The sequence below is a fragment of the Halichoeres trimaculatus genome, unplaced genomic scaffold, assembly GCF_033239565.1.
Source record: "Halichoeres trimaculatus isolate MK-OKI-2021-1 unplaced genomic scaffold, fHalTri1.1 fHalTri1_scaffold_17, whole genome shotgun sequence".
NCBI classification, from domain to species: domain Eukaryota; kingdom Metazoa; phylum Chordata; class Actinopteri; order Labriformes; family Labridae; genus Halichoeres; species Halichoeres trimaculatus.
The window spans coordinates 24,042,678-24,057,538 of record NW_027437195.1 but is presented as its reverse complement, the minus strand read 5'-3'; the positions used below and the strand labels follow the sequence as shown (position 1 = coordinate 24,057,538).

Below are 14,861 nucleotides of genomic sequence, written 5' to 3'. Positions count from 1 at the left end.
GGGGCTGAGCCTCCCTATTTATAAAACCTAGTGACACCTCTGGAGAAGAGTGAGGGGGAGCATGAGATTACCTGCAGAGAAAGACAGACAGATAGACGAACTGAATCCCTGGACATTCAGAGACACAAACAAACAATCCCTCCTGCTGTTTAGCATAGCAGATTATTTTTGGCACTTGTCTTCTCGTTGCCTCGGCTGTGGTTCCTCTCTTCTTTTTTTTCCTGTGTCAGAAAAAAAATCACATATTATAGACCTACCTCAGAATCAGAATCTATTGCTCATCGTTGGACTCAGAAACATTTCCAGCTCATCTGAGTAGGTTATGGATGAGTAAAAAATGGTGTTTCATCATCTGTTGCTGAGTTTCTCATTTTTAACATGAATCCAGATGGCTGGGGGTGGTGGGGTCATGATGGCACAGTTTTCATCCTGTGAAACGGCTCAGATTAAACACAAGAGAAAACTTTGAAAACATTTTGTGCTTCATATGCACTAATTTTTCTGGCTTTAGCTAACTACCTTTGCTCTGTATCAGTAGAAAGAAAAACTGTATAAATAAGTTTCCCTGACCGTGGGGCAGATCTCCCTCCCTCAGATCCGACTGAACCGTCTGCTGACGATGGACCCGGAGCTGCTGGAGCAGCAGGACGGAGATCTGAGCCCGGAGCTCCAGGATGCACCGCTGGGACAAGACGACCCTGCAGCCGCTGCTGCAGCTGGCAAAGCCAAGCAGTACTACCGCTTGTGGCTCCTCCCCTTCCTGTGGGTCGGGTTGCACTTTGACCGGCTCACGCTGCTGGCACTGTTCGACAGGTAGGATGTCCTGGACGGTCTTTATTACTCAGAGTTAAAGTTTCACAGGATGGAGGGCAGCTTTAGGCTTGGGTACCAGGGTCGAACCAGAAGATGTTGTCAAGTTATAAAACTCTTGTCACAAGCTGCAAAATATCTCATTCTTCTACTCCTTTTTTAAGTTTCGTAAGGTGAAAATAACAACAGTTTTGGACTAAACCATGAGCTAGAATTGAAATCTATGGAGCATTTTTCTTTTCTATCAGATACTTTTAAGTCTTTAGAAATATAATGAAGATTCAAAAACAGAAGAAGCACTGAAAAATTGTGAAGACTGACTCCTCTATGTCCTGTTTCAGGAACCGTGAGGTTTTGGAGAACGTTCTAGCCGTGGTGCTCGCCGTCCTGGTGGCCTTCCTGGGTTCGGTGCTGCTGGTCCACGGCTTCTTCACCGACATCTGGGTCTTTCAGTTCTGCCTTGTCATTGCAAGTTGCCAGTATTCCTTACTGAAGGTGAGACAACAGTGCAGCGTTGTCAGACTTGACCTAAAAAGAGTAAAAGATGAGTAAAATTCTGTGACTTGAGGAGTGGATTAAAACGCATGACAGAGTTTTACTGAAGTTTGGGATTCTGGATGCTGTGAGAGAAATAGTTTTAATGTTGGATGTAAACTGAAGTCGAGCTGCTTGTTTACTCACATTTTAATCAAATAGATGAATTAATTGATGTAAATTCAGTAATTATGTTCTTTTATATAATAACTGTGCTGTCTTCTCTGACTTATTTTGATGTGTCTTATTTAATTCATGTCGTTTTTCTTTGACAGAGCGTTCAGCCGGACTCCTCTTCCCCTCGACATGTAAGTGATCCTTTCTCATTAATCATATTAAACTTGTTAGAATACCCACTTTATAAAAGGTTTTGTCCTTTAAGTTAACAGTCTGAGTGCTGATCATTGAATTTGAGGATCAAAATGCGAAATATCACTAAAACAAAACAGAAAACAGAAAAGTTGTTTTTAAATCCATGTCAGAATGAGAGGATCTGGTTTTCTTCATGTGTATTCTGACCTGTAGTTAATATTCAGGTTTTTTCCGGTTTCTGTTTTGGCTCTTGAAGCGATGTTTATGCTTTTCCCCTGTGACTCCGCTCTTCTCCCTCCCCTGCGTCAGTTGCTGCTCTGAAACGGCGTCTTTTATTAATGCCGCTCCCACTCAGCTGCAGGCACAAGCTTTAAATAGCTGTCCAGAGTTTAGACCTCGGCTCACTCCTCCTCTCTTTGTCTCCTTTTCTCCTCTCCCTCGTGCTGTCCCGCTTTCCCTTCACCTCATCTCACCTAAGGGACTTCTCTGCTCTTCACAACACTGTTGACGTATTTTGAGCAGACCTGGTCTATTTAATGTGACCGTCGGTGTGTAAACTGTCGGTGAAAAAGCAGGGCAGCTCAGAGCCTCTCGGGTTGAAACTCTCTGTGACTGCTGCTCTGGATGCTATTTCTGTTTTCTACCTGTGTCAGTCCCACAGGCTGTGGTGATGCTGACGACACTGAATGAATTCTCTCCTGTTGGAATAAATACAGTTTGGAGTCTTGCTGATGATGTTTTTAGCTGCACCCTTTAACCCACAGTGCATCATGAGGACACACATTTTTAGGGCCAGAGGGCATGCTGGAAATCAACTCCCTAATGGTTTGGAGTCAGTGCACTGTCTGCTCTGAAAGAAGAGAAATACAGGCAGAAGTGATACTTGACAGTTGAACTTTAGCAAAAAAAATACATAGGGAAATACTTGTATTTTTAAACCTTGGCCTTGCACTAGCTTTGCCGTTGATTCTTAGACTGTATAAATCATGGTTTCTGTCACAGTGACTTCACACATTTGTTTCCAAAGAGGCAGCTGAAAGATGGGAACGCCGTCTCAGCACAACTTTCAATCAGGCAAGGAGTTGTAGCTGAAGCTTTTCTGTCAACACAGACTCCTTTTTTTAAGTTTATCTAAAAATCTTAATCTTTAAATTATCTTCATGGAAGCTTTTTGAATAAATGATCTTCTACACAGTGTGTTTGATAAAAAAACAACACATATTTTGCACCGGGCTGTGACCCTGTGTATTTCTGGTGCAGTTGCTGCACTTTATTTTGTTCCTCTGGAGTTTCTGGAAGCGTTGGTTTGACTTTGGGAAGGTAATTAAATTTTAAAATTAAAGCAAGTTGAAATGAAAAAAAAATGAAATTATGACAATGAAATCATAAAAATTAAATGTGGGGGAAAAAATTATACATATTCTGACTTGGGGAGTTTTAAGGAATTAAATCTATCTATCTATCTATCTATCTATCTATCTATCTATCTATCTATCTATCTATCTATCTATCTATCTATCTATCTATCTATCTATCCATCTATCCTTCCTTCCTTCATTCCTTCCTCCCTTTATTCTTTCCTTCCTCCCTCCATTCATTCCTTTCTTCCCTCCTTCCTTCCTTCCTTCCTTCCTTCCTTCCTTCCTTCCTTCCTTCCTTCCTTCCTTCCAAGGAATTAAATCTATCTATCTATCTATCTATCTATCTATCTATCTATCTATCTATCTATCTATCTATCTATCTATCTATCTATCTATCTATCTATCTATCTATCTATCTATCTATCTATCTATCTTCCTCATTCATATTGTTCCAAATAATTTCACGTTATTTTAAGACCCCTCGCGAAAACTTTTACAGGTTAAGGGTAATCAAATCTTACTAGCAGAAACTCAACATCATGAAAAGATAAGAAGTCTTATCTCATCTTAACCCACCATGAGTACAGTACTTTGCAGTATTTAACACATTACAACGGACGAAAACTTCAGGCAGAACCAGACATTCATGTACTTGCAGGGGAAAAATTCAGGATTTAACAGGTTAAAATGGGTAAAAATGGAGATTCCTTGGCTTTTGAACCAGCCTCTAGTGGACACTTTGGGTACTGCAGGTTTAGAAGTTGCCAGCTTAGAAGAACCAGCAACAGTTTAACAGCTGTTCCTGGTTTCATGACATTGTACCTCTGTGGAGTGCTTTTATGTAAAGCTGCCAGATTCTTAAATACAGATCTGAACCTGTCAGTGGAAGAACAAAGTAGTAGTCTCAAGATCCAGAAGTTTCTAATTTTCATGTTCTGATTATTATTGCATTGGACCACCACAGCTTCTTCTTAACACACCACCTGCTGTCTTTGTCCCCACAGGGTCATAACCGCATCATCGCGTACAGCCGGCCTGTCTACTTCTGCCTGTGCTGCGGCCTCATCTGGCTGCTGCACTACGGCAGTCTGAGGACCACTTCATCCCGCTTCACGCTGTACGGTGTCGCACTCACCAGCTCTCTGGTGCTCGCCTCCGCCCGGGACCTGGTCATCGGTGAGAAGAGAACTAGTGTTTTCATTTATGCGCGGTTAATACTTATATCTGGGGTCAGAAGATTCATGTTAAATGTGAGGAGCTGAAAGAAGACTTACAGCAGAAATCTAGCCTCTTTTCTATAAGCTGTGTTTGTTTAGAGAGTATCAAAGCCACCTCCGTCAAACAACAATCAAAGCAAATCGCTGCTTTTTCCCTGGAGACGTAAAACCCTGCCCTGATGCACCACAAGATTTACAGCCCACAGTCAAACACGCAGCTCAGCAAAGACGATATTCTCTTGATGTGACCTCAACGTTTCGTCTCTGTTGTTTCTCCCTGCAGTCTTCACCCTCTGCTTCCCCATCATCTTCTTCGTCGGGCTGCTGCCACAAGTCAACACGTTTGTCATGTACCTCTTTGAGCAGCTGGACATCCATGTGTTTGGAGGAAATGGTGAGTGACTTTTAAGCGCACGACTCGACTTTGACCTCCACACAGTGCGACAGTGGACGCTCTGCCTGTTACACATTACACAGCAGGCTGCAGAAGTGCTGATTTGCATTCTGCGCAGCCTGTTGCCTGTCAGGCTGAGCAGCCGTGTTGCTGACGTCTTCTCTGCTCCATCTGCAGCCTCCACAAGCCTCCTGTCAGCGCTGTACAGCGTGCTGCGCAGCATCGTCACCGTCGCTCTGCTCTACGGCTTCTGCTACGGAGCTCTGAAGGTGAGACAACCCACAAAGATGCAGCACCAATAATCAGAAATTCAATTTGGAGAAGTCTTATGATTTAGTCACCACCTCCTCACTTATAAACTGCATCATCTTTTTTTCTCCGTCTCAGGAGTCATGGGAGCCTCATCACATCCCTGTGTTGTTCTCTGTGTTCTGCGGCCTCTTGGTGGCAGTGTCCTACCACCTGAGCCGCCAGAGCAGTGACCCCTCAGTCCTCATGTGAGTTCAACGCCTTAAACAACAAACCTTAGATAGGAATCCCTATCTAAGGGATCTCTGAAATATCTGACTTCTTTTAACTTCTTTTCAAAATAGAATATCAAAGTTATTATCAAATATTTTGATGATTTAACAGAGGCATTTTTTTGTGTTGCACAGTAGTTCTTATGAGTTATTAATCTTAAATCACCTGCAGCTGATTCCCATCATGTAAACTATTTTGTCCCTGCAACTTCTCTTTGCAGCTCGCTGATCCAGTCCAAGGTTTTGCCCAACCTAAAAGACAAAAACCCGGAGGACCCTCTGTCAGAAGTGCAGGACCCTCTGCCTGAGAAGCTCCGGGCCTCTGTGGTGAGTTGAGCTGTGTTTGTTGTTTGGAAACAAGAATGAGATACGCACTTTCGTTTTTTAAAGCTGTAAAAATCCTTAAAAAGTGATTCTTGTTCTTCTCCCCTCTTTTTGTGATTTCTTGCACAGAATGAGCGCCTGCAGTCCGACCTGATCGTCTGTGTGGTGATTGCTGTTCTTTACTTTGCTATCCATGTCAGCACGGTGTTCATTGCTCTGCAGGTACAGTAGATCTTTTCTTTTCATTTTAACTGTCTTATCTGTTAACTGAAGTCTAACTGCTGCTTTAAACCTTGGCCTTGTGTTTTCAAAAAAAGGAAATTTAAGGACAGATGGGAGCAGAGTTAAGGACTTGCTTCTGTGGCTTAAACCTTCCTTCTTAAAAAGCATCTAGTCAAAGTGGTTTTGCTGCCACAGAGAGGCTGAGGTTAAGTTTAAGTGTCTGATAACAATCACTTCAGAGATAGACTTCTTTTTTCAGAACCATCAGACCTCATTAACGCCAACAGTGATTTGACTTTTTAAACTATGGCTTGATATTCAATCTCAGGCTCTGGTAGTCACCTTTTAATTTAAGTTTCTCAATCATTGTGATGGGTACAAATAAAAAAGAATAAAACAAAATGACCACAAAGTTTTACAAATACAACCTCAGATGTGCTCCAGCAACTCTTCTGCTCTGCAGGGTTAAATCTATGAATTTATCAATGAGGTTTGGTGGCTTTGAAGATTACTACATAAACAGCTGTATCTGGTTTTAAAGCAATCTTTTTCACACACAAGACCAGAATTTTAAACATATATATAAAGCTAGCTAGAATCATTCATATCTGTAGCTCAGCAAGAGCTTAACTTTGTAATTAAGGATGGAGTTGACACTGTGCTAAAGTTTCAGCCAAGGTAGTTTAAACTTCAGTGGAAGTTAACATCTAAGATCTTACACAGAGCTCTAGGTAAGTGTAAAGTCTTCTGCTAAACTCTGCTAGCAAAAGACTGAAACAGCTGTCACTTTTTTTGTTTTCCACTCTCAATGAATTAACATCTTGTTAAAATTCTTTGTCATATTCGATATGTCTTTTTTCAGAGGATCAGATAGCATCAGATTTCATTAGGTGATTGGGATGGATTCAGTTTTCACGTGTTTTCAGCACCATCACACTTTAAAGCTGCTGTAAATCAGACCACGTTGCAAACATGTCCACTGTGTGGGACTACTTCTCTTTGGAAAGCAATGATAGTAAAACAGCGTCTTTCAACATTTGTAAAGTGAGAGTTCCTCGAGGAGGAACCAACAGAGCTCACTTTAATACAACAAAAATGATTTGTCCTTTACAACAGAATCACCCAACAGAGTAGGGGATTCATCAGAGAAAGGTATCAGATCATTATCGGATCGGTATAGGCAAAACATATCCTGAAAAAATCAGAACAGATTGGAAGTCAAAAAATGTATTGGGGCATCTCTAGTCATTAGAGGGGCTATGCTGTGTGGGATTTTAAAAAACAAGGGTTGAGTAACCGTCTCTGTCTCCCTCAGCCGTTCCTCAGTTACGTCCTGTATGCACTGTTGGGGACGGTGGGGCTGCTCACACACTACCTGCTGCCTCAAGTCCGCAAGCAGCTGCCCTGGTACTGCTTCTCCCACCCGCTGCTCAAAACCAAGGAGTACTATCAGTTTGAAGTCAGGGGTAAGTGTCACTGATTGTCTGTGAAAACTGTGTGGCACTGCAGGGTGTCTGAAGGTAACCTTAAAGGGATGTTTCAGTGTTTCTGAAGTTGGATTGTAAGAGGATGCCGGTGCTTGTAAGCTCACAAAACCAGCACGCTAGGCTACAGTTTGCTGCAGATGTGGCCGAGTCTGACTTTTAATTAAGCTAAGTTAGGGAGACTCCAACCAAAGCTCTCATCTTGATTTGAGTTTTATTTATGGCAAACATTTGCAAAGTGGAAAAATAAATCAGTACAGAATTTGTTGCCTAAAGAACACCAGTGTTACAATAATCCAGTCTCTTATAAAAATGATAATAAAAGTAACAACCAAGAAAAAAAAATAAACATACCTGCAATGTTTGAGAAGGGATGGGAGGAAACTAAAAGCTTATATGAACCAGTTTAAGTGTACAGTCAGTGTAGATTTTTATTCATTTCTAAGAAACAGAAATACAACTGAATTAAATAATGACTAATTCTAACAGCTCTGACATGCCATTAACTACAGACACGTACGGATTACAGAGGGAAAGGCAACTCTTCACACCAAAGGAAAAAGTCGTAGAAACATCTCTGTTAACTGAACAGACTGAGATATTTTATGACTGGTATCTATAATAGTGTCACTAGTGACATGTAACTAACTTAACCCCACTTAAAAAAAGTGAGATTTCCCTTTAAGATTCTCTGTTTCTTTATTCAACCATCAGAAGAAACTGATTTGAGTCTGTATTTGAACTTTCCCTGGTTTGTTTTCTTTATCAAACCATGATGTTGACTTTGTCGTCTCATCAGACGCTGCTCACGTGATGTGGTTTGAGAAGCTTCACGTGTGGCTGCTGTTCGTGGAGAAGAATGTCCTCTATCCTCTCGTCATCCTGAACGAGCTGAGCGGCAGCGCCAGAGAGCTCGCCAGTCCAAAGAGGCTTGACACAGAGTGAGAATACTGACTGCTACAGCATTCATGTTAAACACCGAATCTGTGTTTCTATTAATAATCTGACACTCAAAGCTGCTGTGAAACCTTCAGAATGACTTAAAACACACATCCTGACTCTGTTTTCTTTCACACGTCCTCCAGGGTCGGTGCTCTGATGATCACAGTCGCGGGCCTGAAGCTGCTGCGCTCCTCCTACAGCAGTCCCACCTATCAGTACGTGACCATCCTGTTCACTGTCCTTCTCTTCACCTTCGACTACCGCCATCTGTCTGAGACGCTGCTGCTCGACCTCTTCCTCATGTCCATCGTTTTCAGCAAGGTCAGAGAAGGGCGTGTAGAGTTTTCTAACTTTCATCGCTCTCTTACGAAGACGGTGGTAATTTCATTGCACAATCAGAGGACTTTGTTGTGACTTCCCTGTGTTTTTTTTTTAAGATGTGGGAGCTCTTCTACAAGCTGCACTTTGTCTACACCTACATCGCCCCCTGGCAGATCACATGGGGCTCAGCCTTCCACGCCTTTGCTCAGCCCTTCGCTGTGCCTCGTATCCTTCAATCAGCCTGTATGCGCTCCTCACTGAGTCACCGCTTTGTTACAGCGGCTCTGCTTCGAGGAGCTGTCGTAGAAAACCAAACTGACTGAGTTTTGAATTTTGTCAACAGGAAGTTTTTTCATTGCTCCTTGACTAAAACCCCTTCCAGACTCTGCCATGCTGTTTGTCCAGGCCGTAGTGTCGGCCATCTTCTCCACGCCCTTGAACCCGTTCCTGGGCAGCGCCATCTTTATCACCTCCTACGTCCGACCTGTCAAGTTCTGGGAGAGAGATTACAAGTACGGAAATGATCTTTAGATTACTCTCCCTGGTTATCATGTGATTCATTTCCTGCTAAATGTAACGTGTAACATCTTTGTTTGCAGCACTAAAAGAGTAGATCACTCCAACACTCGGCTGGCCTCCCAGCTAGACAGAAATCCAGGTAAGAGCATCGATTCTCCTGAAATGATTTCATCTTTGTTTCTTCAGAAAGATTCAGACATAAGATTTTCGTTTCCTCTCTTCAGGCTCTGACGACAACAACCTGAACTCCATCTTCTACGAGCACCTGACTCGCTCCCTGCAGCACAGCCTGTGTGGGGACCTCCTGCTGGGCCGATGGGGGAACTTCAGCACAGGGGACTGCTTCATCCTGGCCTCGGACTACCTGAATGCTCTGGTGCACCTCATAGAGATCGGTAACGGCCTGGTCACCTTTCAGCTCCGAGGGCTCGAGTTCAGAGGTGAGGAAACAATACTCCAAGAGTTTGGATTGGATTGATCCTGTTAGCCAGATTTTTAAAGATATGTCACAGGTTTTAATCGTTCAAAAAGTGTGTTTCTGTTATACTTTATTGGATCTGATGCTCTTAAATCCCCATCCTGAGGCGATAACTAACAACTTGAGTAAAGAGGTGGAGTTGGTTTTGAGAAACAGCAAGTTTTTAATCATGGTTTTGCAAATATTCTTATAAATATTGGTGTATAAACTGCCATCTAACTGTCAGTTAAAAAAAAGAAGTAGTATCCAGGTTATTTTCAGGGCCCGTATGCACATTCAGTCAGTAAACAAACGTTTGGCCGCAGCATTGGCCACATGCACAACTGCAATTAATCAGCCAGTTAACCAATTACACTTTTAAACCTGGCAAGTGGTATCAGTGTGACTTAGAGAAGCTCAAGACAAACATTTTTTAGCCGTAGAAATGGAGATTTTACAACAAGAATACACAAACAGCTGTTATCAGTGAGTCAATCAGGTAAACAAAGAGAAAGAGAAAGTTTGGAGTAAATGTGTGTGGTGTTTCTGAGCTCACAGTAGAAAACCTCAATAATAAGATCAGTATCATGAAAACTGCTTTGCGAAATAAGCCCTGCAGCAAAGCCCCAGTACCTTGATGAATAGCTTTTGAAGCAGTTTATAAACTCCAACATTTGACCACGCACATCTTGGTAGGACCCAGACGTATAAAAGCAAAGAGTGCTTTAAACTTGTAAAACTGGCGGCAGCTGGTTTGAGACTTCAATTGTCTCCCTTATCTCATCTGTTCACTGAAAAAATGTTGTGTCTCCTGAATCTAAATTTTCTTAGTAGTACAAACAGTCCGTTTTCCCCGCTAATGGCTTGTCATGCATACAGGCCCTGGTGTGATGTAAGAAAACAGCAGAGGCTTCCTCACGTGTTAAAATGTTATTCGAGGATCTTCCCCTGAAGCAGATCTGATGATGTTTTCCCTCCACAGGAACGTACTGCCAGCAGAGGGAGGTGGAGGCCATCACAGAGGGGGTGGAGGAGGACGAGGGCTGCTGCTGCTGCGAGCCAGGTCACCTCCCTCATATCCTGTCCTTTAACGCCGCCTTCGGGCAGCGCTGGCTGGCCTGGGAGGTCCTGGTCACCAAATATGTCCTGGAGGGTTACAGCATCACAGACAACAGCGCCGCCTCCATGCTGCAGGTGTTCGACCTGCGGCGCATTCTGACCACCTACTATGTCAAGGTTTGTGGAACGCAGCCAGACTGGCATCTCTTCTTGACGGGTTATTATTTCTAATCTAACTTTTTCACCTTTTTGTCTCTCAGGGAATCATCTACTATGTTATTGCTTCGTCAAAACTGGAGGAGTGGCTGGGGAATGAGACCATGAAAGATGGCCTACGGGGATGTGGAGAGAGGAACTACGTCGACCTGGATCCAACCTTCAACCCCAACATTGACGAGGACTACGACCACCGACTGGCAGGGATCTCCAGGGACAGTTTCTGTGGAGTCTACCTCAGCTGGATCCAGTACTGCAACTCCCGCAGGGCAAAGGTAACACACAACGCTCAATCATCCTCTCTGTACCATGTTACCAAATAAACGAATCAACAACCCACTCTAGATTTTAGGATTTCAAAATAAAAGTCTGGATGTAGTATGAAATATTCTCTTTTTCCTGTTTTGTTGCTGAAGCCGTTGGACAGTGAGAAGGACTCTGCTCTGGTGCTGCTCTGCTTCGGCCTGTGTGTGCTGGGGAGGAGAGCTCTGGGAACTGCAGCCCATCACATGTCCAGGTTCTTTACCAATCTTCATGAATTAAGCTTTTGAAACACTAAAAAAAACACCTGAGTTTAACTTCATATACCTGCATGTCTCTTGTGTGTTTGTTTCTCTCACAGCAACCTGGAGTCTTTCCTGTACGGACTTCATGCGCTGTTTAAAGGAGATTTCCGCATCTCTTCAGTGAGAGACGAGTGGATCTTCGCTGATATGGAACTGCTCAGGAAAGTCGTGGTGCCTGGAATCCGAATGTCCCTTAAACTTCACCAGGTGAGATGAGCAGGGTTTAGGTAGGCCGATATATTGTACAAAAATTATTGACGATAAACGATAATATTGACAATATTATTGAGAGACCAAATTAACCGCTAATATAAACATAACATAACATAATAATGCTATAAACCTTTTCAAATGCAAAAAAACTCATGAGTATTTTCTGCTTTTGTAATTGGGTTGAGTGGTTGTGTTTTAGGTGGATATGCAAGTTTGTTGTGTCGCCTTTTTTTGTTGCTGCACACTGTCTCGTCTGTGTTGATGGCCAGCCTGATTTAAAGGCAAAAGACGAGGAAAACAAACATGCATGCACATGGGGATATAATGAGGCCAGCAAAGTTGTCAAATATATTTCGTTTATAATTAATTGATTTATTGACTTTTGTCCCAGGCCTAGGTTTAGGTCATTACAGCCTCATTCTCTGAGATCTTGATTTGATCTATGATGAAAACATCACTTTTATTTCTGTTAGGACCACTTCACATCCCCGGATGAGTACGACGAGCCGGCAGTTCTCTTCGAAGCCATCTCTTCCCATCAGCAGAACCTCGTCATCGCTCACGAGGGAGACCCAGCCTGGAGGAGTGCCGTGCTGTCCAACGCACCCTCACTCCTCGCCCTGCGCCACGTCCTCGACGAAGGAACCAACGAGTACAAAATCATCATGCTCAATCGACGATACCTTAGCTTCCGTGTCATCAAGGTGAGAGTAAAATAAAAGGAAAGGCTTTCAGGAAATCTTTGATACACTCAATGCCAACACTCAATGAGACCCTTTCTGGGCTGCAGGTGAATAAAGAGTGTGTTCGAGGTCTTTGGGCGGGGCAGCAGCAGGAGCTGGTCTTCCTGAGGAACAGAAACCCGGAGCGTGGCAGCATCCAGAACGCCAAACAGGCTCTAAGAAATATGATAAACTCCTCCTGTGACCAGCCCATCGGATACCCCATCTACGTCTCCCCGCTGACCACTTCCTACTGCAACACCCACCCCCAGCTCGGACACATCCTGGGAGGCCCCATCAGCATCGGCAACATTCGCAACTTTGTAGTCAGCACCTGGCACAGGTTTGTTGTGTCTGCACTTCAGTGAGCTGCTCATAAAAACACAAACTGAGTGCTGTAAAGAAATACATGTGTTTCCAGTCATGAGAGCCGCTGTGTGACCTGTTAATGTTTCTTTCTCCTCCAGGTTACGTAAAGGCTGCGGGGCTGGGTGTAACAGCGGGGGGAACATCGAGGACTCAGATGCGGGGGGCCTGTCCTGTGGCAGTGGGAACGGGACGGGGGGCGAGTCTCAGCAGAGCTCAGTGTCTCAGGGTGGGACGTCTGGACACGCCCCCTCCCACTCGTACCCGCCGCACACACTGGGTGAGAACAAAACCCCAAATATTTTCATACTCTGTGTGTGTTTAGTTTATTGTGTGTTTCAGTTTAAAAAAAACTTTTAAAAATGTTATTTTCATTGATCACATTACAACCAGGTGCTTGCTAATAACTTTTTTTAATACACTTTATTTTCAACAAGTACACAACAGACAAACAACACAACTTAAAACAGAGTCTGCTTGGGTGAGATGAAGTGTTTTGACATAATGTATCATACTGTAAATGAAAAAAGGAGCAAGAGCACAAAAACAATAATTAAAAAAAATCATGTATATACACAAACATACATTCATACAGCTAAGGTAAGTAAATCAATGCACACACATAAGTACAGACAAAACTAGGAGAAAAGGAGGAATTGTGCTACTCTATGGTGTAAATTTCTAGTTCTTTAGTGTCCAAGAACATCTTTAAAAACCTCTAGGGTGCTGTTAGTCCAGTAACTTTTGTGGTGGAAGAAAGATGGTCCACTTATTCCAAAACAGTTCACCCCTTGTGGTTTCTTGTCTTAGAGAAAGATATTTATTACATACAGTGAATTTCTTGGACAATATCTTCTCATAATAACGCCGTTGGGGGTTCTTTATTCAGCCACTTATTTGTTATGAATTTTATGTCTTGTTTTTTAATCTCTACCCAGGTATAAGTAACACAAAAGCTGAAGTCAAGTTCTAATCGTATTAATGATCTGATCACATTCATTACATCTATCCAATATGCAGCATTTTTGGGACATTCCCAAAACATGAGAAAACATGTGAAAATGACCATCTGATACACAAGCACACATCCTCCAGCACTGAGCTTGCTGAGGGTTGTTGCTCAGTGACTCTTCAGTCTAAATGTTATTCCAAGTGAATTGTCTCCAGAGATTTGAGCTGTAGGTGGCGGACTGTTCTTCAGTGTATTTAACCAGTCCCCAGTAGTTTTTTAATTGAAGAAAGTGGCCATTGTGAAAGCAATGGCCACTAAGATATCTGAAGAAATATTGCTTCCCCAGATTAAATCTTCCTTGAAGTTGTTGGAAGGTACTTTGCTTGAGGATATTATCCAATATAAAGTGATGTCCTTCTTCATTCACTTTTTGAATCTGCAGTCAAATCCAGCTATGATAAAATCAATGTCATAAAACACCCAATGCAGGATTTTATCATTTATCTCAGATTTGTGCCTGATGTTTAAATGCGTTGCACTCCCGACTGGTTGAGTTTGGAATGTTGCATTTGTAAGATGAGCTAAAAGTCATGTTTCTCCTTGTAACTCCTCCTCTCTGTTATCCAGGCACCAGTCAGAGCTCCCAGTCAGTCCAGTCAGGTTTGGTTCGTCACTCCCCCGCACGAGCTTCAGTCGCCAGCCAGTCCTCCTCCTACCGTTACGGCAGCAGCCGTCACTCCTCCCTGCGCACCTCCACCACGGGCCTGGAGCCCTGCCGCCGATCCTCCACCAGCCAGCTTTCTCTGCGCACACTCCCCACCTCCCTGCAGCTGCGGCTGGGCTCCACCTCCGATCCTGCTGGCCCCTCCGCCTCACTTTCTAGCCACAGCATCCCCCCCTGCAAACGCCACACATTGGTGGGCCTTCTGGGCAACGACGGCCTGTGCAGCACAGTGACTGATCCACTCAGCCAGCATTACCACCACCATCACCACCCGCAGCAGCACAACCCCACCGTCTGCACCGTGCGCAGGGATGACATCTCCTACAGAGTGCAGGTGAGGAATAGAATAGAATAGAATAGAATATACTTTATTTATCCCCGAGGGGAAATTCACGAGTCACAGTAGCAATCAGAAGGACTGGTCCAGAACTGAGCTTCTTCAGCAGTCTGTTCAGACTCTCCTGGATCCTGTCTGCTCACAGCAGGTGAGGTTCTTCCAACATGGCGTTCATGTCCAGTGCTAGCTCTGTCAGCCATGTCTGTTAATAGCATGATGCTACTTTGCACTCTGGTATTCTCTCTGTTGCGGGGTTAGCATGGCTAGCTTGTCCATCTTATTAGAGAT

General features: G+C 43.5%; 1 protein-coding gene across 4 annotated transcripts in view; it reads left to right on the top strand.

Annotated features, from left to right (window-relative positions):
• Positions 1-14,861, top strand: part of pcnx1 (pecanex 1) — a 40,130-nt gene that overhangs the window by 23,114 nt on the left and 2,155 nt on the right. For 2 of the 4 annotated variants that reach the window (XM_074691633.1, XM_074691631.1), the window contains 24 exons: positions 596-813; positions 1,152-1,305; positions 1,620-1,652; positions 4,022-4,193; positions 4,518-4,628; positions 4,806-4,897; positions 5,016-5,125; positions 5,371-5,476; positions 5,603-5,695; positions 7,011-7,161; positions 7,979-8,120; positions 8,265-8,442; positions 8,559-8,667; positions 8,825-8,954; positions 9,042-9,100; positions 9,186-9,401; positions 10,401-10,654; positions 10,738-10,968; positions 11,110-11,210; positions 11,316-11,466; positions 11,946-12,176; positions 12,263-12,537; positions 12,662-12,840; positions 14,140-14,570. In XM_074691633.1, the coding sequence (XP_074547734.1) occupies positions 596-813; positions 1,152-1,305; positions 1,620-1,652; positions 4,022-4,193; positions 4,518-4,628; positions 4,806-4,897; positions 5,016-5,125; positions 5,371-5,476; positions 5,603-5,695; positions 7,011-7,161; positions 7,979-8,120; positions 8,265-8,442; positions 8,559-8,667; positions 8,825-8,954; positions 9,042-9,100; positions 9,186-9,401; positions 10,401-10,654; positions 10,738-10,968; positions 11,110-11,210; positions 11,316-11,466; positions 11,946-12,176; positions 12,263-12,537; positions 12,662-12,840; positions 14,140-14,570 (3,927 nt within the window). Of the gene's footprint in view, positions 1-580; positions 814-1,151; positions 1,306-1,619; positions 1,653-4,021; positions 4,194-4,517; positions 4,629-4,805; positions 4,898-5,015; positions 5,126-5,370; positions 5,477-5,602; positions 5,696-7,010; positions 7,162-7,978; positions 8,121-8,264; positions 8,443-8,558; positions 8,668-8,824; positions 8,955-9,041; positions 9,101-9,185; positions 9,402-10,400; positions 10,655-10,737; positions 10,969-11,109; positions 11,211-11,315; positions 11,467-11,945; positions 12,177-12,262; positions 12,538-12,661; positions 12,841-14,139; positions 14,571-14,861 lie in introns of all 4 variants that reach the window. The other 2 variants (XM_074691632.1, XM_074691630.1) reach the window with 1 other exon arrangement.